Below are 26,286 nucleotides of genomic sequence, written 5' to 3' on the forward strand. Positions count from 1 at the left end.
CATTATTATTTGTCTACATCATTCTATTACTCACAATCCACCAGGAACACACGAAATTTGGTGCAATGTGACTGCACTGCACGAAGGCGCTCCGTGGTGTAGTGAAGGGCTCTTGCCTATAACATGAAGCAGCATTTGTTTAACAGACGACTCTGCTAATGAGAGAGAGAAATCTGAAACCAGCCCAGAGTTTGCCTGGTGAAACAAATGCTGTTTTTTTACATCCAGAAGGCCCATAAACGTGGCGTAATAATCGTTGCTATGTTGTGAGCATTTTTTTGATATTGTTAGTACTGTCTCAACTGTACATATTATCTGTTTCATACCTCCTCCTGTTTTGGGTTTCCTATGAGCGTAACGTTCGGTGAGCATGTAAAATGTCATCAATTCCGAGAGGCAATTTTACGTATGAATCTTGAACATGTGAATGTCATAAGCAATAATTGCATGCCAACTGAATTAACATTTAACAAAGCATGTACTGTACTTGTATCGTGAATTTTACATGATTATAAATAACATAAATGAATTAATGGACTCACTGTGTTAGGTTCTCAATATAGGCTGAGTAGACCTAGGGGAGGACCAATGCTTGGCTCACATTTAGACTTTGAATGCATCCCACTGCTGAATGAATGCCTACCTGCGCATGCCATGTCGTCAAGCTGGGCAGTGAGAGGTCATGACGACGGGGAGCATAGACGTGTGAGAGAATACACAGCTCAGCCCAACACGTAAGACCAACTTGTTGTGCACGTTGGTAGCCAGCCAAGAAATACATGTATTGCCACATTTGTATTGTCTCTTCTGTATATGACTGTATTTTATTTATAGTGTGACTTCAATTGCATCTCACTTTATAAATATAAAGACATCGTTTTGATTTAAAGCTTTCGTGACACCTGATGATGACCGTTTGCGTTATGGTCGAAACGTCGTGAGAATTTGTATTGCTTTATATATATTTTATTATTTTGTTTCCCTTCAACGTGACTTTACCGAAAGAGCTAAGAATATAAAGACATCTCTTTTTAAGCACATTATGCACATGCCCCATTTTTTTGTACAGCATCTCATTTAGACGCTATTGTGTTTAATTCCAAATGTTTTTCAGTGTCCATGTTTCTGACCCCTGACCATCGAAGTCCAGTTTTCCATGGAAGTCCAGTTTAACATGGAAGTCCAGTTCACCATGGAAGTCCAGTTTAACATGGAAGTCCAGTTCACCATGGAAGCCCAGTTTAACATGGAAGTCCAGTTCACCATGGGAGTCCAGTTTAACATGGAAGTCCAGTTCACCATGAAAGTCCAATTTAACATGGAAGTTTCAGTTCACGATGGAAGTCCAGTTTAACATGGAAGTCCAGTTTTCCATGGAAATCCAGTTTAACATGGAGGTCCAGTTGACCATGGGAGTCCAGTTTAACATGGAAGTTCAGTTCACCATGGGAGTTCAGTTTAACATGGAAGTTCAGTTTTCCATGGAAGTCCACTTTAACATGGAAGTCCAGTTCACCATGGGAGTCCAGTTTACCATGGAAGTCCAGTTGACCATGGGAATCCAGTTTAACATGGAAGTCCAGTTCACCATGGAAGTCCAGTTTAACATCGAAGTCCAGTTCACCATGGAAGTCCAGTTCACCATGGGAGTCCAGTTCACCATGGGAGTCCAGTTCACCATGGGAGTACAGTTTACCATGGCCGATGGAGGTTTGGGGGTTTGCAATATAATTGGTTTCTCTGCACACTCCTCTGTTGTCCACCACGTGCATTGCACCGGGCGTTCTGCAAGGTGGTCATCCATCCTAGTACTATCCAGGCGAGATCGCTGATGTTCATCTGTGAATCCAAGTCCCGCTTCACGCCGGGTCGTGTAAACCATTCGCCAAAATTGTCACAAGTCAGGATTTTAGCGATCCGATCAGTGCAGTAGCGGCCTCTAGTGGCTGGAGGAGTCACTTTGACCAAATACGACCGTTGTACAAGTCACATGCCAATAAAAAACATACATTTCTACACAAGTCATAATAGATTTAATCTATTGAGATTAAATATATTATGATGAATCATTACCACACCCTTTCCACGAAGATGGCACACATTTAAATATATAACTGGGAGAATTAGTCGATTAAGTGGATGATTCGACGACTTTTTTGTGGACAATTTACCCGGCTCCCTTTAGAAACACAGTAAATTACATTTTTTACCTTTACATCTATGAATAGAATATGATAATGGTTGCGAAAGTCTCATTTATATGCATTCATTAATCCCCCCCCCCACCCAACTTCGCTCTAGAAGGGCTCAAAAGTGATGTCACCACATCTACCCCTCTATTTAAGGAACGAAACACGAGTATGTCTCCACAAATCTGGCTGTCGCCTGATGATGCTGGTCGTAATTACTAGCGAAACGTCGTACTCAAGGTTGTAAATGTTGTGGCTTTGCTCTAGTAAAAAATTGGCCACGTTCTGTTTACGTGAACAAACCTCACTAAGTAGGCCGTGTCGGGTGGTGGCGGGTTTAACGACACATTTATATATTTACGCGATCTCACCCAAAAAAAAAACCTTAACTGCACAGGGTGTCCCATAATTGTGGAATCACAGGAAATAAACGAACACAGCTCTGCGTTATTGGCTCGCAAGCCTGTTGTTAAATTCAACAGCGACCTCCCTCCGACTTCCTACGAGTAGAATTATCTCGAGACTCGTTCTTCCTTGCTCAAGAGACATCTTGGGCCTGCGGAAACAACAACACAAATATTAAGTTGTTTTGTTCCCCTCCCCCCCCCCCTGTTGTGGTTCCAGATTCGTGGGATCATCCTGTACATAAAGCCGGACGTGTTTAATTTTTTTTACAAAAATTTAAATATAATTTATTGAATACCATTTTTTTAATAATGTTTTTTAAATGCTATTTTTGTTTCGATTAAAAAAAATGAAAACAATTTTTTTTTATATATATAAAAAAACTACTTTTTTTTCAATAAAAAAACTATAAAATAAAATCGCGTTTATGGGCGCGAGGCGAGCGCGGCGCGACCCGTCATGACGTCACCGCGGCGACAGCGACGGCGGCATTGTGGGTAGGCGGAGCCGCCATGTTGGTGGAGCTGGCGTGAAGTTCGCGGCGCCAAGTCGGTGGGCACACGGCGGCGGCGACTTTCCGGGCGCTCTCCTCCTCCTCTCCTCCTCTCTTTCACCACCTCCTCCTCGTACTCCCCACCACCACCACCGTCTTCTCTCCTCTCTCCTACCCGCACCGATAACCCTTACCACCAAGTCACTGCTTTTGTTTCAAACACACCTATCGCGTACTCTTTTTGTGTGTGTGTAACTGCTCGTGTCGCCGGCGGCCCGTGGGTGTGTGGGTGGGTAGGTGTTCGCTGGTTGTTGGTTGCATCGTAGCGGCGGTGGTGAATATTTCACACGTACATTTTGTTTTCCCCCCTCTCTTGTTTTCACTCAAAAAGTCCACGCGTTGCGCGCGCGCGTGCGGCCTGGGAGTTGGGAACCGCGCTCCTCACAACCTCTTCGCCTCACCACCACCACACACACACCCCGCCTAGTATAGGCCCCGGGGAAGCGGCGGCGATAAGAGATAGCGACACAGCTAACGACAGTATACGTGGGTGTACGCGAAGGGCCACGGGAGTTAATGTGGCTCGCAACGCGACGGACGAGGCCGTGAGCGATACGCGAGAAATTTCACGCGACCAGTTTGCCGCGTTATAAGCGGCAGCAGCAACTACTACTCGACGTCGGCGTTAACGTACATCGCGTAATTAAACTAGAAATACCACGAAACAGCATTGATTACAAATAGAGTACATAAATAAACACATGAACAGGATACAGCTGATACACGATTATGCCTACACTGTAAGCGACAAATACTACTAAACTATACCAACAGCAAATATAAGTCGTCTTGGTTCTTTCGGTGAATTCCTGCAGTCACGAAAGCTTTAAATCGAAATATAAGCATTAACATAGACTACACACACAAGCATAAACATTAGTAACAGTATTAACACGTATTAAAAGCATACGTAATACCACCACTACATTAACACACGTAAACATCGTCAACAAACCATCGCAAAATAAACCCAATTAATCTAAACAACGACGGCAATTTAACCTACAAAACATACCTCTAATAACAATCCAGCAATAGAAAGGGGAGTGCGAGAGAAAGACGTTGACATCAGCAGCAGCAACTTAAAGCGGCGAGCAGCAAGAATATAAACATCGACGCAATTGAGGCAAACGTAAACAACAACAACAACAGCAGCACAAGCAAGACATCATCCGCTGCTGACTAGAGAGGAGTTCTCGCCGTCTGTCGACGGAGGGGGATGATCGAGTAGCTGCCCCGACTCCCGCACGCCGTGAGTAGACCGACCTGGGTCACGGGAAAGCAAGGGATCTAGGGGGTCTTGGGGTGGATAGGGAAGTAGTGGGGGGGGATTAAAGGACCCCCCCAGCAGAGACCCTTGTCGTGTAGCTTCACTCGGCGTTCCAGAGGTGGTCGGATCTATGTGAAAGAGTGTGGTGGTGGTGGTGAGGGTTGTATCAGTAGGCTCTTGTCGCGCGGCTTAAATAATGGTCATCGCGGGCTCTTTGTGGCGCTGGAATGTGTGAATGAGACATCGCTCTTCGCGTCGTTATTGTGAAGGGGATTTTAATGGTACAGTGTAGCAGCGATCGTTGGCCTTTTTTAGGCGCTAGTTCATACATGCACGCGTCCCTTATATATAAAAAAAGCGGAATGTGTGAATTGGATTACGCGCCACTACGCACGCTCCTGTCATGCGAAAACGAATTTGTTGTCCTTTTTGGGCTCTTGGCCACCGTGAGAAAGCAAATACCTCCTGCCTTAGTCATAATTCTACGCAGACGCACAGCCCAGGTTCACCTAGGTTCTTCCACGAAAAGTGAACCCCCAAATACCCCAATGGAATCTCACCGACGACCCCGGTTTCTCCCTTTGTGACAGGGCGGTGGCATTTCGCAATGAGATCTCGCCATCGAACGCCTGCGTCCAATTGGGTTTCGTCTGGTTTAAATAAGGGGCCTTGTCACGTGGCTTAAAGTATTTAATTGAGAAGCGCGGTTCTGGGGTTGTGGTTAAAGTGATGGAGAGCAGGTAGAGAGAGGTTAGCAGGTCCCCCCCGGTCCTCCTCGTCTCGGCGCAGTGGCACCAGGTTGGTCCACTGCTGGATAAAGGCAAGCCTCGCCACGTGTCGATAATTAATGGGGGGGGGATTTTGCGACCGTTCTGCACTACGATAATAAGTCGTACTTAAAAAAAAGAATAATTTGTAAAGTCTACCCACCTCCTTAGTTCCAATATAAGATTTCTTCCCTTCGGTGCTGGCTATCGGCAAACCAGTTGTTTTTATTGCGTGTATTGTTTAGACAGCTCGTGTTTTGCAATGGAAGCATACACTTTAAAACAGTGTCACGGGGTGTTGGCGTCAGCTGTACTACGCCAGACGGCAGTTTTCCCCTGCAAGAGATTAGCGGGCGACCGGGAAATGGGAGTCGAACCTTTTAACGCGTTGTAAAATTGCTCGGTGGCCACTTTTTAATCCCGACGCGAAGCTGACAGGGGAAAAAAACGGCGTGTATTGTGTGACGGGTTTGTTGTTGTTGTGTCGATACCGTTTTCTCATTCTAATCAGTGTCATTGCGTTATAAACGAGGCTGGAGTTGTATCCTAGGTTAAAAGTAGAGACCAGACGTGCGTTGTTTTACTCCCTTGGTACGAGCAAACGTTTGTTACAAATATCCCTGCTCTGTGGCTGAAGTTGTTAGCTCGTTCGTTCCCGACCCCATCTCATTTGGTGAAAGGCAATGAAGGTGCAGTCTCCACCGGCTCATACTACTCTCGCACAGGGCTAAACTGGGTCAGGATTAACCCTCTAGTAGTAGTAGTACATGACATCGACCAAAATTGCCCACTTGACGAATAAGCCAGGGTTGTCTCTTTGTATATGAAGCATTTATTTTTGTGAATATTTAAGCCAACTTTTGTCTTGCCATAGAAGGGGGGTAATGGTTACAGTCGATTTCTCTCTCTACGAATCGCTGTCAGAAGAAATGTGACGAGGTGCCCTGAAAACGGAGCGCACACACCGATGCAGGCAGGGGGGGAGGATTGTGGACATTGATTCATTGTCTTTCACGCTGACCCAAGATGAATTGGTAGAAAATGTACATACAGACGTGTATGCCTCTCCCCCTAACAACCACCATAAGTTGACAATCGACTATAAGCGAATGTATATATTTGTTTTACTCTCCATGTTAGTAGCGTGTGTGGAAAGATATTTGTTCACACGTGCAACGCGTGTTTGATGTCGGATACAGTGGAGGGGAGTCGTTAAGGTTGGTGGGAGGGCTCGCTTGAAACCGAGACATTTTTAGACTTGCCTATGCGGCAGAATATCACATTCGGTTTTAAAACTCGGTGAAGGAAGTTGTGAACCGAGTCCAAAGAAAAGGGAGTGAATCGCGATTACGCAACGACTTTGACCCTTTTGGCCGTGATAATAGTGACCACACACTGCATGCAGGTTAGTACAGTTTGTACAGTGTGTGGCACTCTGCACAGCGTCGAAGGTACCAATGCTTCGTTGCATGCAGCCCCGTATCAAGCCATCCATTAATGACGGTGATTTGGTTCACCATGACCAAACAACGCAGGTTGCTGTGCGTGTATTCGTGTGGAGCTGCTGACTGTGTCGTCATGGCAGAGACTTGATTGATTTGTGGACGGGGTTGGGTGTTGCGTTGCCTTTTCCTGCTCTTGGTGGGAGGGGGGGGTGGGTAGGATGGTGGAAGGGGGGGGGTTGCCTTTGTGCCTTTTGGCCCGAGCAAAAGTTCACGCGGCTCGCTCTCACTGTAACGTGAAGACGGACGTGACGTTGGCCTTCTTCACATTGTGTCAAAAGAGAAAAAAAATGCGAGGGTATTTTTCGAACCCGCGGAAAGCCATTGGAAGCACTCGAGTGCAAACAAGAGGCTTGTAGAGTTCTCTGCACCATTGGGAAATGTGGATCCGCTGCGGCGTGCATTGTTTTCCGTGTGCTTTTAAAAACCACGTGCGGCATGCGTTTTACAGTAGACGATTAACTTAAAATAACCCAACGCGGTTTCGAATGCTGGCCCAGGCTGACGGCCAAACAACATTTAAGCGGTATTTTACAATTCTCGTGTTGGCATGTTGGCGCAGCGCTTGTGACGAAAGCGTTTCCAATTTGTGTCGTAGGTAAAACAAATGGTGGAGATGTTTAAATCGTTAGCCAGGGTGATCTTGGTGTTTAGGGAAACACGCTTAATCACTTGGGGTATTTTTTTTTGCTTGGTGGTGGTAGACCTTTGTACTGCGCCATAAACACTGAATGGATTCCACAACACCAGATGACTTGGGTCGAAGTTTAAGTTGACCTCTTAAAGTTTAGTTTATCGCTTTACCGTGCGCTATATCGTGAAATCATAGTTATCGTTGCTCAGCTCGAGGCTGGTAATGCAGTATACACTTTTATTTACAAATCAACCGGTTATTGCTCCCGTTTTTGGGTACAGTGAAACGGCGCCGTCATTTCCAGCTGTCCTTAGCTATAATACATGCCACGAGGTATCCCGAAAGTGCACGCGGCGCAGTACACGCTGCGGTTTTTTGTGAGACCCGCACATTAATAGGGCAGTTCCGTTAACGGATTAAACATGTAACTTAATATTGGCAGGTAGGGTGATTTATGCGTTGGGGCCTGACTGCGGGTGAAAGGGGGGGCAGCAGCTGCCTGTCTCTCGTCGTGTGCTTGTTGCACGTGTTGCTATGCCGCCACTTGTGGCTGAAGAGGTGGTGGTGGTGGTGGTTCAGGCGGGGGGGTGGGGGGTTGGTGGACGTGCAAAGCAGATGTTTGACGTTGCTCTGGCAACTTGCAAGCTTACGCTGTGGGTTACTCGACACACACAGTCTGACCTACCACACCCCCCTCCTCCTCCCCCCTCCTTACCACCCCGTGCATGCTTCGAAGTAATGACCCTTGTCTAATGGTGCAACTACATTTTGCCAGATCATTACTGGGAAAACATTGCCGAGTTGTGCTGCTGTTATGTTGTTTTGATTAAAACAAAAACGTCGGCGCGTTACTCACAATATTGCTTTCATTTCGACAACCCCCAAATTGCCAATGGCAATTGATATACCTGGCCTAAAGCTGCATGTCTCCCGCACAAACATAACACGAATGCGTAACTTAAGTTCAGAGTCATTGGCGTCCACAAAGCAGGGTTTCCCAAATTGATATTGTGGAATGTAATCATTATACTTGTGATGTCAGACCTGTTAAAGAATAATTAAACTTTATATGCCGGAATACAATGCCTTTGTCAGATTTACTTTTGACTTCTCTCACGAAGGTGCTGCAGCAAAGTGATTTTTTTTACTTTATAGTTCCAATTACTTAAGTCAAAGTAGATGATCCGATAAAATAACCTGTTTTTTGAGCTCTGACTTTTCAAAGTAAATTATCTTTATTTTTGACACTTGACTCCTTTTAACAGTCCTGGATAGTCTTGCTTTCTCAAGTCACAAGTACTTTTTTCCCACTGCCTATCTGCCAAGACAGCTGTGTTTTTTACACACTTATAAAAACAGTTAAAATTCCATATTGGGTCTCATTTCCTTTCACATGAAAACCAAACAATGTTTGGACCTGAAAAGTGCAAAAATAGATGGGTGGACATTTAGTTTACTCAGAACGTCCGCGTTTAATCTCACACGAGTCGAGCATACCTTAACTTTTTCTTGGTTCTTTCAGTAAAGTCACGAAAGAACCAAGAATATGAATCCCTGCCGTGACGAAAGCTTTAAATCAAAATTCATACCTTAACTTGTTCATTCTACAGGGTGGCTCAAAAGTCAGGACAAATGGGGTTATACTTATTTTAACAAATCAGAGTTATTTTACTTATTTTAACAAATGTTTATTCTGACTTCTATTAACACGAATGCATGAATTGTCTTGAAATTAATTTAGGACTTTTTTTACATTACAGGTGTAATCATTGAACATTCATCAGTTGTTTTGGTCGAGTTTTGTAAATAACGGATTTTAGGTGACCTCACAGGAAGAAGAAAATATATTAATGATGAAAGAATATTGCCTTAAAGAATAAACAATCACTGTTTTCATGCCAGTGTTAAAGTTAATGATATAACCCAATGTGTCCTGACTTTTGGGTCGCCCTGTATATAAGTGTGTTAACAGTTTTTTTCTGCCCAAGTTAAAGGGTGCTTTTAACTGTCATTCGTTGTTTTAATTGAACGTAAACAGACTTGTGCCCACATTGAATAGACAATTGAATAGGTTTGCTTAAGGCTTCACCCTTATCCACTTCATGGGAATCAGTATGCTGATAATTAATTCAAATGTCCTCCTCGAAAGTAACCACTTAGTAAGCAGTGAGTATTTTTGTACGTTTATGTAAAGAGCAAAAATAGCATTAATGCAGCACATTTCACATTTATATATATTTTTACACAGCATCAGCAATAAAATTCTAATTGTGGGCAAGCAGTTCTCATCTTATCGCTGTGTGTGCACCTTTTGATTAATATTTTCAGAATTCGCAAATAATATATTGAGTCACATGTTTCAAAATCGATGTTTATTTATTCGTATGTGTCATATATGTGCCTGCTTGGAGGAGACGTTAATCCAGCAGTGGATTGACCACAGCTAATGATGCTGGATTGTATGTTCTACCTAAAGGGTTCAGCAGCCATAAGTGACTGCTACATGTACCACAGTGTTAAGTTAAAAAAAAAATTGATTCTTTAATCAAATTGTCACCTTGATTTCACAGCAATTCATTGGCTCACCAGAGGGTTGTAAATTATAAGAACCTCGACTCAGCATCCCACTCTCGTGTGCCCCTCCCCCCGTCTTGTCCAGGTGCAGTTCCCACAGCAGCCATGTTTTGGAAGTTCGACCTGCACACGTCGTCGCAGGTGGACACATTGCTAGAGCGCGACGACGTCACCCTGCAGGAGCTGCTGGACGAGGAGGAGGTGCTGCAGGAGTGCAAGGCGCAGAACCGCAAGCTGCTCGATTTCCTGCTGCGGCCCGACACCATGCTCGAGCTGGTGCGCCTCATCACGCACGAGCCACCCGGGGACATCGAGGAGCGCCTGCGTTTCAAGCAAGTCGCCGCCAATGCCGCCTTTGCACGCTTTCCTCACGTGCCTCCTCTGCACGTTTCTCAGCGCGACCGAGCTCTCTCTCTCTCTCTCTCTAGTTGTTTGCCTCATTCTCCTCCGCTGCCCCCTCCACGGTGTAAAACTTCTCCTCTCCCCAGCCTTTTCTAAAAGGCATTTGTCCTCTTTATACCAGGCAGAAGGGTTGTAGAAGCATCTGGAAATGTTCAAACTTTACAGACAAGTATGTATTCCATTTTACCGCTGGATAAACAAAGGCAGATTTGTATATGAAAAAAAACGCCCAAGATTTGAATAGCCTTGGCTGAGCAGCAGCAAATCTTATTTTCTGGATTTTGGATGGACTGTTTAAGAACGCAATGAAGCCCAAATTGGTGTAGATTTGTCATGGAATTTGTTAAGTCTCACATTTGGTTAACAATGTGAGGCTGCTTTACTTTTCAAGCTTAACTTTTTTATGGTGACTAATATTGTCATTGCAAATGCCATTAAATCAGGGTCTCCCAAGCTCCGTTCCTCGTGACCCACCACACTGTTTCTCTCCGCATTTATCAATGTACTCCCCATTTAAAATACATTTAACTCGATCCACGCTGCACGCACCAGATTATTTTTAAACACGTCCCACTTTACACGCTCAGCAAGCAACGCTGGCTGACACGCACACGTAGAACACGCAAAATATGTACACGGACACACGGAATACATACGCACACATGCACACTGAGATCTATCTGAAGCTTAATTTAAACCGTCTGTATGAAGGCTTTAACTGTTGCGTGCGTCACGTTGGACCTATTTTAGCAATCATCAGGCACGTGCAGCATGAACAAATGTGTATTTGAATGGGAGTAAATTGGTAAACGTGGAAAGATGTAGCGTAGTGCGTCGTGAGGACTGGAGATTGGAAAACCCAGCATTAAATGGATTCTTCCCACCCAAACTGATCGTGGGAAACCTAGTAGCCTAAGTGTAATTGCTCATGAAAACTGAGTTTAACTAATTCCTTGATAAATTATAATACGTAATAATTTACAGTTATAAGGCGTATTCGTCTTATACGTCAGCCTTGATCTCTCCATTGCTGGACGAAGTATTTCCCCAGCAAACGGCATCCATCCTGTTCTCATGATGCAAACAAACCATCTCTAGCCTCCTGAACATTAGCTGATATCACTTAATCTAGACAAAACGGGCTCTTCAGTGTGCCTCGTCATTTTGGCAGCCGCTTGGTTTTTAGTCTTGACCATCAGCCATTGTACCTTATACTTAACAAAACCCACTTTTCCTAACAGCATATGTCGCTTGTGTATGTTGTCTGAACCATGTTACTTTTTTCCATATCTCCTTGTAAATCCAAGCATGTGCACTTCATGATTTTTGTGAACTTTTCACCTTTTGCTCTATCAAATGATGAAATAAGGAAACACCACGAGCAGTTTGGAGTGCCATCGGAAAACTAAACTTTATAAAAACAGCACACCAATGCTTCTAAAGAGATTTTAATAATTGTATATTACCTCCTATGACACGATTAAAAAAAAAACATGACCATTGTGGTTGACGTGATGTAACAAAATGATATAAATCTTGATTTAAAGCTTTCGTGACTGCAGGAATTCGTACTCTTTGGGTCTTTCGGTCAAGTGACGTAAATAGAAAAGAATAGATCACGACGTTTCGATCGCAACACAAGCAATCGTCTTCTCTCTCGCCTGAAGACGATCGCTTGTGTTGCGATCCAAACATCGTGACCTATTATTTTCTATTTACGTGACTTGACCGAAAATGATATCACTGTATTTTCATATTTTCTGTTCATAATTTGGTGAATCTAATGCTTCCCAGCATATGAATCGGTGGTCTATTCATTTTCAATGTCATCCGTTGCAAAATAAATGCACTATATTTAAATTTGATTCTTGGTGGTTAAAACCTTGTGAATGAGGCTGTGTTTTAATTCGATTTATTGGAGCATGGTAAATGTGAGACGTTGATCGCAACTATGTTTAGCGTATTGTCATGTGACATTGGCAGCCTTCAATGCCTTTGGTGAGGTTTCGTACTTAATTTGACTTCCTTGCGTTTTAGGCACCCAAATGTGGCGAGTGAAATCCTGACGGCTGACGTGATGCAGATAAATGACCGTCTGGTGGAGGAACCCTTGATGAGCCAGATCTATGCCTTTCTGGAGCAGGAGAGCCCCCTTAACCCTCTACTGGCCAGCTTCTTTAGCAAGGTCTTAGGCGTCCTCATCACCCGCAAGACCGAACAGGTTCGGGCATAACATTGTCAACGACATTTTCTACACCTGCATTCTTTACACCTGCATTGTCTACGCCTGCATTGTCTACACCTGCATTGTCTACACCTGCATTGTCTACACCTGCATTGTCTACACCTGCATTGTCTACACCTGCATTGTCTACACCTGCATTGTTTACACCTGCATTGTTTACACCTGCATTGTTTACACCTGCATTGTTTACACCTGGATTGTTTACACCATTGTCTACACCTGCATTGTTTACACCTGCATTGTTTACAACTGCATTGTCTACACCTGCATTGTTTACACCCGCATTGTCTACACCCGCATTGTTTACACCCGTATTGTCTACACCTGCATTGTTTACACCTGCATTGTCTACACCTGCATTGTCTACACCTGCATTGTCTACACCTGCATTGTCTACACCCGCATTGTCTACACCCGCATTGTCTACACCCGCATTGTCTACACCTGCATTGTCTAAGACAAGTGTACTTTTTTTCAAATTATTAGTCTCTTTTCATGCTACCACTGGTCTGTTCCTCCCATCAGATACTGGATTTCCTGCGCAAGAAAAACGACTTTGTGTCCCTTCTGCTGAAGCACATTGGCACATCGGCCATTATGGATCTGCTGCTGCGGCTTCTGGCATGTGTTGACTCACCCGAGCTTCGGAAGGATCTTTTTAATGTACGTCAACTGTCCGCTTTGAGAGCAATATCCTTGGCTCATCTATGCTGCATTCGGCAACATTTGGCTGACCTAGCTGTTTGCTTTGAATTGTGAGCATGAGATTTAAAAAAATACTTTGCATTTGATGCTTTTACAGTGGTTAAACGAAGAGAAGCTGGTCAATCGGCTGATCGAGGTTATCCACCCTTCACAGGATGACGAGGCAAGTACAGTCATAACATTGCATGTGAGTGCATTGAAATTAATGGGCATCTGCCTTTCTTGTGCCCTGGACTTCCCATAATTTTCGTAAACTTTCTCACTTTGTTTTTTTCAGAGGCATTCAAATGCATCGCAGTCACTGTGTGATATTATTCGGCTGAGCCGCGAGCAAGCAGGTTCGGATGGAGAAGACCCAGAACCATTGCTCGCCACGCTGGAAAAGTAAGCTCACTTTTATGCTTCCTTGTTGAATGCTTTTCTTTTATGTGAAACTAGGAGAAGAAACGTTACTCTCCGATAGAAAATGAAGACGGCTGTCATTTTTATACTCTTCTGACCGTCCTTTAGTCAGAGCACTAACATTAATCTGTCCTTTTTAAGTAATAAAATGCCTGGATATGTAACGTGAGGTTTTTTATTCTGGCAAAAATAATAATAATAGCACATTCTTGGTTCTTTCCGTAAAGTCACGTAGAAGGCAAACAATAAAATAATAAAAATATAAAACAATAAACTTCTCACGACGTTTCGACTGCAACACAAGCAATCATCATCAGGTGTGAAAACCACAACAAGAAAATTTGAAAAAAGTGGCGGTTATTTTTAACGTTAGCACCACGGAGAGCGATTTGACAGTTTGTTCAGATGGACGAGTCCATCTATGTTCAGAAAAGAGAAGGGGGGAGACGAAAAATAATGGATGCGGTCTGAAAGCCACCTTAAGCGTGATCAATCAATTAAGACCCGAAATGGTTTATCAAATCCTTCCAATGATTGCTAAGCCAGAATCCATCTTCTCGGTTGAAATTGTCTCTGTGTTTGTATATGTGGATAGCCTCATGAACGAATCTCTCATGGTAACCAGATGGCTTGCAAAGAACCTCTGTCTTGGAGAAGTCAATGTCATGTGAGCCTACTGAATTATAACAGTGATCTGCCACGGCCGAGGTGTTGGTCCTACCGTGTTTTAGGTCTGCTTTGTGTTCACGAATGCGGTCCGAGACATGTCGTTTGGTTTCTCCAATGTTGTAACTACTACCACAGAGGCAACTTAGTTTGTAGACGCCAGGGTACTGTATGTCCGGAATCACATCTTTTATAGACGGAACCAGATCACGGTTTTTATGTAATGTGTTGAATCGGACTTGGATCTTGTGTTTATTCAAGATTTTGGAGATCTTTTTTGTGATCCCCGCAATGTGGGTAAAGTGATGGTTTTGAAAGGCTCCTCAAGAGGGTCCTTCTTCATGGTTGGAGTGATCGCTTTGCGGATTGTGTAGTCGGAGTAACCATTAGCCTTAAGGGTTAGCCTTAAGGCTAATGGTTTCCCTTCTACGTGACTTTACCGAAAGAACCAAGAATATGAATCCCTGCAGTCACGAAAGCTCTAAATCAAAATAATAGCACAATTCTATAAGTTAGAGCAATTTTAAATAACCGCATCTTCTGTATTTGTTACTCACACCCGTTCAGTGTCGCTATATATTATATCTGTCGAACCTCTGCCAATTCAGTTTAATGTTTATTTGTTACACTGAAAATCCTGTTTAGCCCTTCACCCAACTAGTTTTGGTGGCAGTGGCCTGCAGCCACTAACATGAGTTATTGTTGGGCTGGAGATGAGCCAAGCGAGTAGCCAGTCAGGAAACTCGAGGAATAAATTTTAAGGGTAGTATGATAAACATATATCATGTCACTGCATGGTATCCATGTACGCATCATTAGCATACATGCACACTGTGAACCTTGTGTGGTGGTGCATGCCTGTAATCCACAGTCTTGAAGGCAAGGGTTGGTGGATCAAATATTTCGGTGACATCCCAAAACTTTTTGGGTTGCAAGGTGGCCAATAGTTGGCTACAAGTGGGTTCAGTACCCTATCCATGCAGACATTTTAGTGCTCTCTCAAATGCACAAGTTTTATTCGGATACTCCAGTTCCATCTCATGCAAAACACACTTTAAAACTAAACTATTTTTACTATACCTGCTAAGTCCCACTAAGCTATATAGCTCTTTTTCAGAAGCGACCCAGCCACAAATTATAGCTTGTGGAAATTTATCATAGCCAAATACTTGAAACATATGTTTCTGAATGTGGAGGGAAAAGTCCACACAACCACGGTGAGAACATACAAACTCCAAATATACAGGCGTCCGGGTCTGGTTCGAACCCACAACCTCCTGTATACCAGGTGAGGTAGTTAACATCTCGCCACCGTGGTCCTTGCCAAAAAAAATGGGAATTCAGCAAATTTCCCATTGCTGGTCCACTGCGAGACTCGGTGAGGTTTTCTGAGATAAATTATATTATAGTTTTATTTCTTGTTCACATTGATCTGAAACAGCTTGTGCTGGGTTTTTTCCCCTCTTCATACAGGCAAGAGACCGTTGAACAGCTGTTAAACACCATGTTGGATGGAGAGATGAATGAGACTGCCCTGGTCAGTGGCATACAGGTGCTGCTCACATTGTTGGAAACACGCCGCCCAGGGTAAGAGACGATTTCACGATGCAGAGTCCATGTAAAACAACACAATAGTTAATGCCCATTATATTTATCTTTGTGTGTCTGCAGTTGGCTTTGCATTTTTGTCATGAGCTTATGCTGGAATCTTCGTCCGTGAAAATATTGGTTGGAATAAAACAACATCAATATTAGCTGTGTCTTGACACAATCACTAAAAACGTGCCAAAGAAAATAATAGGTTTTGACTTGCCAATATATCTTGAATATTGACTTAATGTCAGTGATTACTGCTCCTAGTAACTGTCCTTTTGGGGTCTTTTTGTGTTGTGTAAATGGAATGCATCGCACATGAATCATTGCAACAAAAAAAGTTTACATCTTTGGTTTAGTACCCAATGACGATTTATACCTTGACTGCAACGTGGCTTATATTTACAGGTGACTTGTATTCCAATTTGCCACTCATAGAGCACTACATCTTAACATATTTAAGCATGATTTTCCAAACTAGAGCATGTAAAGGCAATGGTCCATTACTTTTTAAACAGGTCAAGTCGTTTTATCGTGCTCTAAAGCGATTATTCAAATTAAAACGATTGCCATTGATTATGTGTGCTTTGGAGAATTACACGATTTGTATGTCTTTGTGGCTTGCGTTAGGTACCCAGAAGAGATGTTTGGAGGCATCATGTGCAGGGCCGAAGGGTTAGACATGTTTCCAAATGCATTGGAGCAATCGTCTCCTGCAGTTAACCGCTCGGTCTTGCTGGGCATCAAGCCCAAACTCAGCGATCTCCACCAGCTGCTGCTACAGCCACCCAAGGTTTCTAATGCAGCTGGTCTAACGCCACATCTTAGCTCCCATGGCAGTTATTAGAGCGTTATAAATGCACGCGATGCTGCCACGGTGCAATGGTTAGCACGCTGGACTTGCAATCCAGAGGTCACCGATTCTATCTCTCAGCGTGGCAATTGAAACAATGGGGCGTTGTTTACCCAGCAGTGTAATGGGTACACTACAGTTGATAAAGCAAGGCCGCATGTGTTGAGGTAAAGTGGGTACATCCACCTCTTCCAAGATGTTTGGCCAGTATGGAAGAATAGGCAAAATACCCTTGAGAAGAGTGTCTAGAGCCACCAATAGTGGAGGCCCTGCCTCCAGCAGTGGCATGAGAAAACCGTTGCAGGTCTGCAGTTTACATTTTTACTACCTTATAGATGGACAGCCTATTACCAAATCACTTGGAATGTGCCCAGTCCCATCCATTATCAGAAGCTGAGCAGAGTTGAGCCTGGGTAGTGCTTCGATGGGTGACTACCATGAGCAAACAGGTTGTCACAAGGCTGCATGGCAATGTGGTTGGCAGTAGAGGGCAGTGCAAGCCAAATCTATTGTTCGGTACTTCTGTGCATCCATGCCTCTCACTCCAACCCCCCCCCCCCCATGACCAACATGATGTCTGGCCATGTAACTGCTATGACCAGGGTGAATAGGCCATCATCCAGCAGCAGGAGATTGACAAATGAGGGTTGTATATGTAAGGATGCCGCGGTGGCGAGATATTAACTACCTCGCCTGGTATACAGGAGATTGTGGGTTCTATCCCGACCCTGACGCCTGTATATTTGGAGTTTGCATGTTCTCCCCGTGGTCACGTGGATTTTTCTCTGGGTCCTCCGGTTTTTCCCTCCACATTTAGACTCAACATGTGTGTTTAGACTATTTGGCTACTCTGCATTTCCACGTGAATAAGCCACTTTGCTGAGCTATAATTTTTAGCCAGGTCGCTTCTGATAAAGAGCTACATAGCTCAGTGGGCCTTAGCTGGCAAAAAAAAAGTTTGTTTATAGTTTAGATGCACAGGAATGTTAAATGTTCATAGCTGTCTCATTATTGTACTTGAAAGCCCGTGGGCGTTGGCTTCTTGTAGTACCATATAATTTTTAAACCGAGTAAATGAATGCAGTATGTGACACCCATGGAAATTACGTGTAAATAACAGGTCTGTATTATTTTAATTTTTTTATCAACAGAAGGCTGCCATGATTACTACTGCTGGCTCTCTGGATCCTCCACTGGGTAACACCCGCCTGCATGTGGTGAAGCTTCTGGCTGCGATTCTGCAGAGCAACGTGTCCAGCATCAATGTAGAGCTAATGGAACTTGACACGATCAACGTACTGTTGGTACGGGCCATGACAACTTTGTGGATCAGTGATATAGTGTTTGTCTGTCTTCCAATGCTTATTTTTGTTGGTTTAGGCATCCCATCCTCGGTCAACTCTTAGGGACAAAATATCGAGTTTATGAATATAAAATGACGGAATTGAAATAAATCGTTACATATCTGTATGCTAAAATATACTTTTATTAATGAAGTGGCTACCAATAATTGGACAAATGGCACTCCTACGTAAGTACAATGTACTCTTATTTACCTCAGTGTCAACTGTTATGATAATGCGTCTCTGGACCACCTTTTCCCATTGGATATTGGTGAGGGAAGGAGCTTGGTGCATACATCACTGTAGTGACTAATGCTCTTTGCCACATTAAGATGTAAATTATATAATGACGTGCCATGAGCAGGGTGAATAGCTGCTCTTAGCATCACGTACAATTAAAACACAAGTAAAATGTTCCAACTGTAGTGTACCTACAACAGCCCATCGTTAACAGGGTCGTTAAGTGAACACATTGTGTTCTACGGAGGCCTGTCCTTAAGCGATTAGTCATTAGCAGGGGTGGTCGTTAAGGGCGGTTCTATTGTATATATCTGTTGGGAAGCTGATAATATATTGGCCTATTCCATTCCTTTTCCATTGCAGGACCTGTTCTTCCAGTATGTGTGGAACAACTTCCTACACCTGCAGGTGGAGCAGTGCCTGACGGCCGTGCTGAGTCGTCCCGTGATGACCCCACCACCACCACCCGTCCAGGAGGAGGCTTCTGAGAGCCAGGGGCCTGAGGCTGATCCCACGGAAAACGCAAAGGCGGACAGCTCACTCATTGCGCACGTGCGTTTTACGGGTACCCTTGGGAATTAACACTTTTTATTTTCAATAAGCAACAGGCATGCGTGTTATCTGACAAGGATGAATTTACGTTGTTTTATGGCTCCTTGAAGGCGTTGTGTATACCTGTCTGTTTTCCAGCTCTTCCAAAACTGCAGGCTAGTTGAGAGAACACTAGACGCCTGGGAAAGCAACAGCAAAGAACAGTGAGTTGTTTTCCATTGTCTTTCTTTTGTAAGTTGGCAAACTGTCGTAAAATAAGTTGTTTCACTTGCACGCTTTCTTGACCAACAAATAGCCACTTTTGGCTCCTAGATTCTCTGCAATACAATTTGTCAACCCTCATCTTGGTAGCTTAATAACAGGAGCAGTGACCCTTGACATTGTCCTGAAATGGTATGTGCTCTTGTGCAGGGCAAACGGAGGAAGGCGGCGTGGTTACATGGGCCACCTGGCGCGAGTAGCCAACTGCCTCGTACAAAATTCTGGGAAAGGCCCCAACCAAGAGCTCGTACAGGAGCAGCTGAAGGGTATGCGGAGTGCTTGGCAACAGGTCGAGTGGAAAAGTCCTGACATTTAGTGGCGTTTGTGGCTGTGGCTGTATATAATTTGTTGTTTTTCTGCTGTTCATTTTTGCCCATAGGTCTACCAGATATGTACAGAGAAAAGTGGGAGGGCTTCATTGAAGGACCACTTGCGGAAATGAATAAGAGAAATACCACGGACCTGGTACGAAGCGTTCCCAGAATTTGTTATATTTCAGCTGTTGAGCTGTTTTATATAATTGCATATTTAACAATTGGCAGAGCTTTTCCTGCAATGTTTTCTTTGATCATCTCTTTTTTCATCCTGATAGGTCAGTACTCCAGTACTCCATTCATCGGAGGATGAGGATGAGTCCGACTTGAGGAACATAGGTTTTCCATCAGAATTTGCTGTGCAGCAGGTATAACAAGTGCATAGTGCAGTGCAACGTGTATTGTATGTGCACACACTTAAAATTTGAGTTTTGTAACTCCTCAATGCCGTGGTGGCACTGATCTGTGATATCAGTTGTGGCTCCTGTGAACCGTTTGCTTCCTGGGTGCTGGCTGAACCAGACCTTTTATGATTACCAGATGCAGCAGATGACTTCCAACTTTGTTGATCAGTTTGGCTTCAATGAAGATGAATTTGCTGGGCAGGAGGACAGAGTCAAGTAAGAATGTTTTTGATTTACTCGAGGCTTAAATTTAATCCCAATAAGAAAGTCGTTTCATTTTTTAAAATGTATCTTTTCATTATCATTGTAAATTGATAGATAAAAAGATGATATTATTAAAGTAATAACCTTTTCATTAATCGTCGTATTCTGCAGTTTTATAAGCTACTTTGCGATAACTGATGGAGTGTTCTGATTTTTTTACAGTACTTCCTTCGACAGAATTTCCGACCTCAGTTTTGATGTAAGTGGATTCTTTGGCAGTATAGCTTAAATATTATTTTAGCTTCTAAAATTATCGTTTAATTTTGCAATGAAAACAAATGTACCAGTGGTCGAGCATTGAGCATAATCACACGTACTTTATTGAAATTTGTGATCATGTATTCAGCTCCTAATATAGACTCTTGTGCTGCAGCCGGTTTTGAACCCATACGGATCAGGCAGTGGTGAATCTCGGCGGCGTTTTGAAGATAGCGGCTCGGATGAAGAGGAAGATATCTGGGAAGATAAGGAGACCTTTTACCAGACTGCAGTTCTGGCCAGACAAAGGTAATTTGAAAACCACGTGCAAACCCTAAAAGTATTTTTTGTTTCCTTCAAATGCTCACGACCATCAACCTGGGGGATTATTCACAGATGTTCAGCTGCAGGAGCTCATTGCCATGCTCCCTTGCCCTGCGTGCGTGACATTTTTCCACGTGCGCGTCCAGCAGCACGCCGGGTAAAAGTGACGGCGATGGAGAAGAGAGCGAAGGCAGCTCGGACTCTGAGGAGGGCGACGGAGGATCCGGGGACGTGTTCCACTCACCGGAGAAACCGGCGCCGGCAGCAACAAACTCGTATGAGAAGATGGAAGTAGATCCGGCCGCCACGGGCAAGTTTCGGCGTCCTTACAATAAACGTGTATATATGTGTGTGTTTACGTAACCAGTGAAAGCAGTTCTCAGATAAGCAATTGAGCAATTGAACATTGTCTTTACAATGACATTCACTGCCATGTCAAAGTTTCCACCGTTTTATTGGATAAGCATGTTTCTATTATTTAATTCTCAAAAACCTTTGCGCACCAGATGTGGAAGATGTCGCAATGGAGACGGGTGAGACTACCACACCGCCGGTTGCCATGGAAATCAATGACTGCACGTCACAACCTCCGGTTGCCATGGAGATGCAAGAGCCCTCAGCCCTGCTACCACTCGGAGCCAGCGTCGTACAGCCCATGGAGGCGGCGAGTGAAGAGCGAAGCAACCCCCCCCAGGGCTGTTCCATCGCAGCAGCAGCAGCAGCACCGTGAGGGTCAACTCAAAATACAAACATTCGTCCCATTGCAGATGTGGTTGATTCACTTGGAAATGTTTTGCGTTGCTCAACTGTTGGTGTGCTCTTTTGTGTGTCTGTCTCAGTGCCCAAGTCGAGGATGCAATTCAGTCGCCTACGGCAATGGAGACAGGGGCAGAGCCTGAGGAGCACAATGAAAGCCAACCTAATCTACCGGAACCAGGTGATTGCGAAGTGCTTCTTCTTGTAAGATAACCCATATACTGTAATTGTTTCGTTTTATGAATGCTATCCTTTTTACAGCTTGCCTTTGCTTTACAATGAGCTTTCCTAATGTCACTAATGTGCTCTTGATGGCCAAATGTGTTTTTATAGCAGTACACGCAGAGCCGGAGCCTCTGAAGTCTCCCAAAAAACCACAGGACAAAGAGCAGCCTTCCACCCATGCAGACCCTGCCAAAACCACCCTGGTGGCAGACGCCACCCGTCCGTCACAGCACAAGGCAGACGACCCGGCCAAGGAGGGCGTGTCGCCTACGACCGGCCTAGCATCAGCGAGCGCTGCAGGGACACCCAGCGAGGGGGCGGCGCTGGCGGTCAACCCCGTTGCAGTTGCCTCTACGCCGCAGTGTGCAGAAAACTCACCTGTCAAGACCTTGACTGAAGTTGACCAACAGTGTAGGCCGAGTCCAGCCGTTTCTGCAAACCCCAAGTCTACCAGGTGGGATATGCTGTTATCCATGAGGACCTTGCATTGGTTTTTATTCCATCACTGCTCAACGTATTTTACTTAATCGATTTGCAATTAAGTCTTATCGTAGCAGTATGTTCATCCTTAAGTAATATGTAATCAAATGTTAAAACATTTTGATATGGTGCTGGTTTTGATTCTGGTGGTAATTTTTTGCCAATGAACTTTGAGACCTTTTCTCTTTCATTAAATGCGGTGGCAGGGAGAATAGTGGTTAGGATCTTTTGGTAAGTGTAAAATTGCCGTTTAAACTTTTTGAAGTACCTTGCTGTAATCCTTTACAAAAGTCTGTTATATTTAATACAATTTGTGTATGAAAATAAATATTTCTTTGCTGTTATTCTTTTCCTTAAATGTGCTTTTTGCTTCAGACTGATCAGTGTCACCTGTAGCTGGTAGGTTTTTGACATTGCAATCATATTTCTTTGCAAGTGTGATTTTGGCACTGCACGTCTAATGTTGTGCAATATATCACGCGTTTTGGAATTGAGTCGCTAAATAGTTATTATTGCTGTTTGCAGTTCCCCATCATCATTGCAAACTCGTCAAGCCAGCTGTCCTGCTGTTACACCTGCCATGCCTATTGCAGCTGATAAATCCACCGCTTCGGAAGGTGCATGTTTGGCCAGCCAGCCTGACATCAGCCCGATCAGCAGGTTTGCAAAGCCTTTGTCAAGTTTTGCCACATGCATTTCAACTGAGAGCCTAATTAATATCTAAGGCTGTAATGTAATGATTCATAATTTGGTATAGTTTCTAAAAGATCATGACACATGCGTCAAAAGCGTTTACGCAAATTATGTGATAATTTTACATTTCGGCTAATGGTATTGAATACAGGTTTACAAAACATGTTAAAAAGTGGGACATACATTTCTTGAATCACATTTAGAATTGCCGAGTGGTTGATGTGTTACATACTAATTCCACTGCACCAAGGAAATGTGATATTTACCCAATGATTTGTCATTTTTGCATGGAAGTGCTTGTGTTGTGTACTGACTGAATGGGTGTGCCTCCTTGTCTCTGGCAGCCCGAAGATGAGTCCGTCCACTTGCACTGAAGCAGAATCTGCGGCCAAAGTGGAAGCCGATGGTCGATTGCCTGCACTGGCAAATGGGCCAATGCAGGAAGGTTGCTCGGCAACAGAAACAAAGTATGCCCATTCGTCTTAAAACAAAAATTCATCCCATCAATGATGTGAACTCTCATCACGTAGACATAACAAAGGCCACATGGAATGTGTAAAATGTAAAGCTCCTGTAATGTATTGTGTAATATACCAGATGCAAATATTTCTTTAGGAAGACTTCAATAAATCACCATCCTTTACAGCTGTAGTTTGTGGTGGTTATTTTAATGTCGGTTTTGGTGATGAACTGTTTAGTTCTGTTCTTGTATAGAACGCTTGCTGCAATTTCAGTGGATAATTCTGATGCTTTGTTCAAGTCCAATTGCAGAACCTTGTGCAGGAGATATTTTGCGAAGTTAAGGACTATTTAAATACAAACATTAAAGTGCCCTTTGTTTCACCTACATTTTAATTAATTGGACTTTTAATATTGTGAATGTTATAGTAAAAAATATACATATATTAATCATGAGTTTGTGCTTGTGATTTTTTTTTAGGCCACCTGTTCAGCTTCTTACAGTCACTGATGCTACAGTGAATGGCCCATTGTGACCTACGCTCTGAGTCACAGTTCCCGACCGATGAGTTGAGTTCAGCAGCTGGCGTTGGGCTGCGCGACACCTCAGCCAGGTAGCACACTTATGGCTTGAGTATCTTGTTATAAAAAAAAACATTGCCTACAAGAGGGAAAATGTCCTGGTTTTAAAATGCACAATTGCATGAATTATTAAAGTACGGTGGCGTATTGACGCCAATGAGTGCAAAAGCGTTGGGGAGGGCTCGAGAGGTATAAGTGTTAGTAAATCGGTGTGCAGATCTTATCGGATCTTCTTCCTTCTGCCCAAATTCTTATGCTGCTATTTCGTTGAGGTTCATTTAGAGTTACACTGGCAGTATGCTAACAATGTACAAATTGCAATTGTCAAATATAAAGCCTCAAAAGCTTCCCTCTTGGCTTCTGGAGCTATTTTTCGACACTTAGCAATATGTAGCAGTTGGTGAATTTCTTCATTGTACTTTATTGTAAGTACTGCTTTTTAACAAGCCAATGCAATGTTAAATCTTACTTTGTCAATGATTCAGCGCAGCAGTCCCAAATCGACATTTATCTATACAGCAATGGGTGCATGGTTTATGCGTACAAGATGATCTTCCACTTCAGAAGAGCTTTGAAGAAAATTTTCGACAGAGAATGTCTTTTTAAAGACAAAGAGCAATGTAAGTGATAATAGGCCAGTGCAATTAAGGAATTGTTAATTGTAGAATAAACTTTGCATCATCATCAAAACTTTAGTAGTTAAGGCTACCTCACTATCTTTTGGCAGTGTGTCACTTAATGAGCTGGGGCACAACACGACACCATGTCCTTGTGACAAGTGACATTTTCTGTTTCTCAGCTGTATCCAGTTCTTGTTTCAACCACTGCTTCGAAAAGCCAAAGCTTAGCAGATATATTTATTTTATACTTTTTTTAAAGGTGGCTGCGGGAGGCTGGAACACTGGGGATGGAAAGCAGGGGCATACAGGCACGTATGGTGCTCTTCATTACCTTAGTGTATAGTATCATCACAAACTGGGGGGGGGTGCACAAGGTGATATCTCTAAAGCAAAGGCTGTGAATTTGCTTTGCGATGTACCTATGCTATGTTTTCTGATTACAATCGAGTTTTGTTTTCTTATGCCTAAAAAAAATCAATAACATTGTCTTCCATGTAAGTTTGCTAGCTGTGTAACGTGGAAATTCATTTAGTCTGCACACATTGTGTTAAATATGGTAAAACTTTACGTAAAAAAAATATAAAATGCGTCAAGCAGGGTATGCTGCTTCTGAGCAGTGTTTCCTCTTAATAAAATACCATCAATATACTTTGGATGAGAGTAGCTTTGTTTCTATTTTCTCAGAAATATAATGCAATAATATTTGACAAAAAAATCTTTTGAAAGTGTGAGCAATTTCGTAAAAAAATGCGTTTTAAGGACTGGTTCGGTTGTATAAAGAGTGGCAGCTGGTGTACAGTGGTATACACTGACCTTGCAGGGGGTGTGCATATCAGGTGTGCATTCAAATTGTATATATTGCAGTACTACAAAAAACTTGAGATAATCTTGAAAATACCCCTGGAGAAAATATTGCCAAATTGTTCCTGTCTCTTTTACGCAAGGCTATGTAACCCCGTTTGCACTTTTCCTTCCTGGGCTGTACACCAGTGATTGCTTGCGTTTCCATTTTTGCAAAATAGAGGGACATTAAAAGCTTATATACCAAACACTAAAATGTTTGCATGCAAATATTTTACTTGTTTCCTTTATTGTTATTTAGGCAATTAAGTAGCCTTGCCAAACAATTCAGTGTATAATTTGTTTAGAGACATTAGGGATGGGGGGAGGAGGGAGGGAGGCAGGTGTTAGTGTATTCAAATAAAACATTTAAAAAATAATTACTGCCAATACTCAGGTTGTGGGGAGGGGATAATCACCTCTGGAACTGTTTTATTACACTATGGTATTTCTCATTTTTAAAAAAATTCATGGTCAAGTCAAGCATTATTAAACAAATTATCTTACACACATTCTTATTTTTGGTTGTTGTAGCTTTGAAACAATTAGACTTTTCCCCAGGATTTTTTTATATATAAAGCCACTAATACAAGGACTGGAAAAAAACATGCAGTTTGGGCAGTGTTTACACCTTTATTACCTGGCACGCCCCTCATTGGTTACACAGCTGTACAAACATTGTAAATGCTCATCCGCTGTATGTGTGCGCCTCAACCAACGCTTTGTATAGTCCACGGATTAATTTACAACTTGGTGATAATTTGTGTTATTCAAATTTTAAAGTGTATCTAAAACTTTTGATAAATGTAGTTCTGGCATGTTTTCTGACAAACTAATGTGCAGATGTATTGATCTTTTATTGTGAATAAAGTTTAAAAAAAATTCCTTTAATGTGTTCCAGGATGTAATGCTGATTATTTCCATTATCTCCGATATATTTATACACTATGGATGAGGCCATTTTAAACAAA

The 26,286-nt window shown here is 43.1% G+C and overlaps 1 protein-coding gene across 9 annotated transcripts; it reads left to right on the forward strand.

The window, feature by feature from the left end:
• The first annotated feature begins 3,055 nt into the window (after positions 1-3,055).
• On the forward strand, positions 3,056-26,206 carry LOC116939986 (serine/threonine-protein phosphatase 6 regulatory subunit 3-like). Of its 9 annotated transcripts, none has more exons than XM_032949152.2 (25): positions 3,056-3,091; positions 9,980-10,226; positions 12,334-12,517; positions 13,067-13,204; positions 13,344-13,409; positions 13,524-13,630; positions 15,788-15,901; positions 16,538-16,700; positions 17,912-18,064; positions 18,707-18,895; positions 19,034-19,098; positions 19,307-19,422; positions 19,536-19,621; positions 19,749-19,838; positions 19,993-20,090; positions 20,301-20,337; positions 20,512-20,645; positions 20,807-20,970; positions 21,167-21,386; positions 21,500-21,597; positions 21,750-22,095; positions 22,497-22,520; positions 22,647-22,781; positions 23,159-23,281; positions 23,755-26,206. In XM_032949152.2, exons 2-25 carry the CDS (start codon positions 10,000-10,002, stop codon positions 23,807-23,809), a joined length of 3,132 nt encoding a protein of 1,043 aa, XP_032805043.2. In that variant the 5' UTR covers positions 3,056-3,091; positions 9,980-9,999; the 3' UTR covers positions 23,810-26,206. The 9 variants fall into 9 exon arrangements, with proteins under 9 accessions (XP_032805043.2, XP_032805041.2, XP_032805037.2 ...); XM_032949150.2 differs by having other exon boundaries at positions 3,058-3,146; positions 9,986-10,226; XM_032949146.2 differs by having other exon boundaries at positions 3,059-3,146.
• The last annotated feature ends 80 nt before the right edge of the window (positions 26,207-26,286 follow it).

This window comes from Petromyzon marinus, chromosome 7 (assembly GCF_048934315.1).
Source record: "Petromyzon marinus isolate PM22_M1 ecotype Great Lakes invasive population chromosome 7, UKy_Petmar_22M1.pri1.0, whole genome shotgun sequence".
In the NCBI taxonomy this organism is placed as follows: domain Eukaryota; kingdom Metazoa; phylum Chordata; class Hyperoartia; order Petromyzontiformes; family Petromyzontidae; genus Petromyzon; species Petromyzon marinus.

What these genes read in the sequence shown, in the direction of transcription:
- LOC116939986 (XM_032949152.2), top strand. Translation starts at nt 10,000, where the DNA reads ATGTTTTGGAAGTTCGACCTGCACACGTCGTCGCAGGTGGACACATTG. An exon ending in ACACGATCAACGTACTGTTG is followed by an intron (nt 18,065 to 18,706) that starts GTACGGGCCATG and finishes TTTCCATTGCAG; the next exon opens with GACCTGTTCTTCCAGTATGT. An exon ending in GCAGCAGCAGCAGCAGCACC is followed by an intron (nt 21,387 to 21,499) that starts GTGAGGGTCAAC and finishes TGTCTGTCTCAG; the next exon opens with TGCCCAAGTCGAGGATGCAA.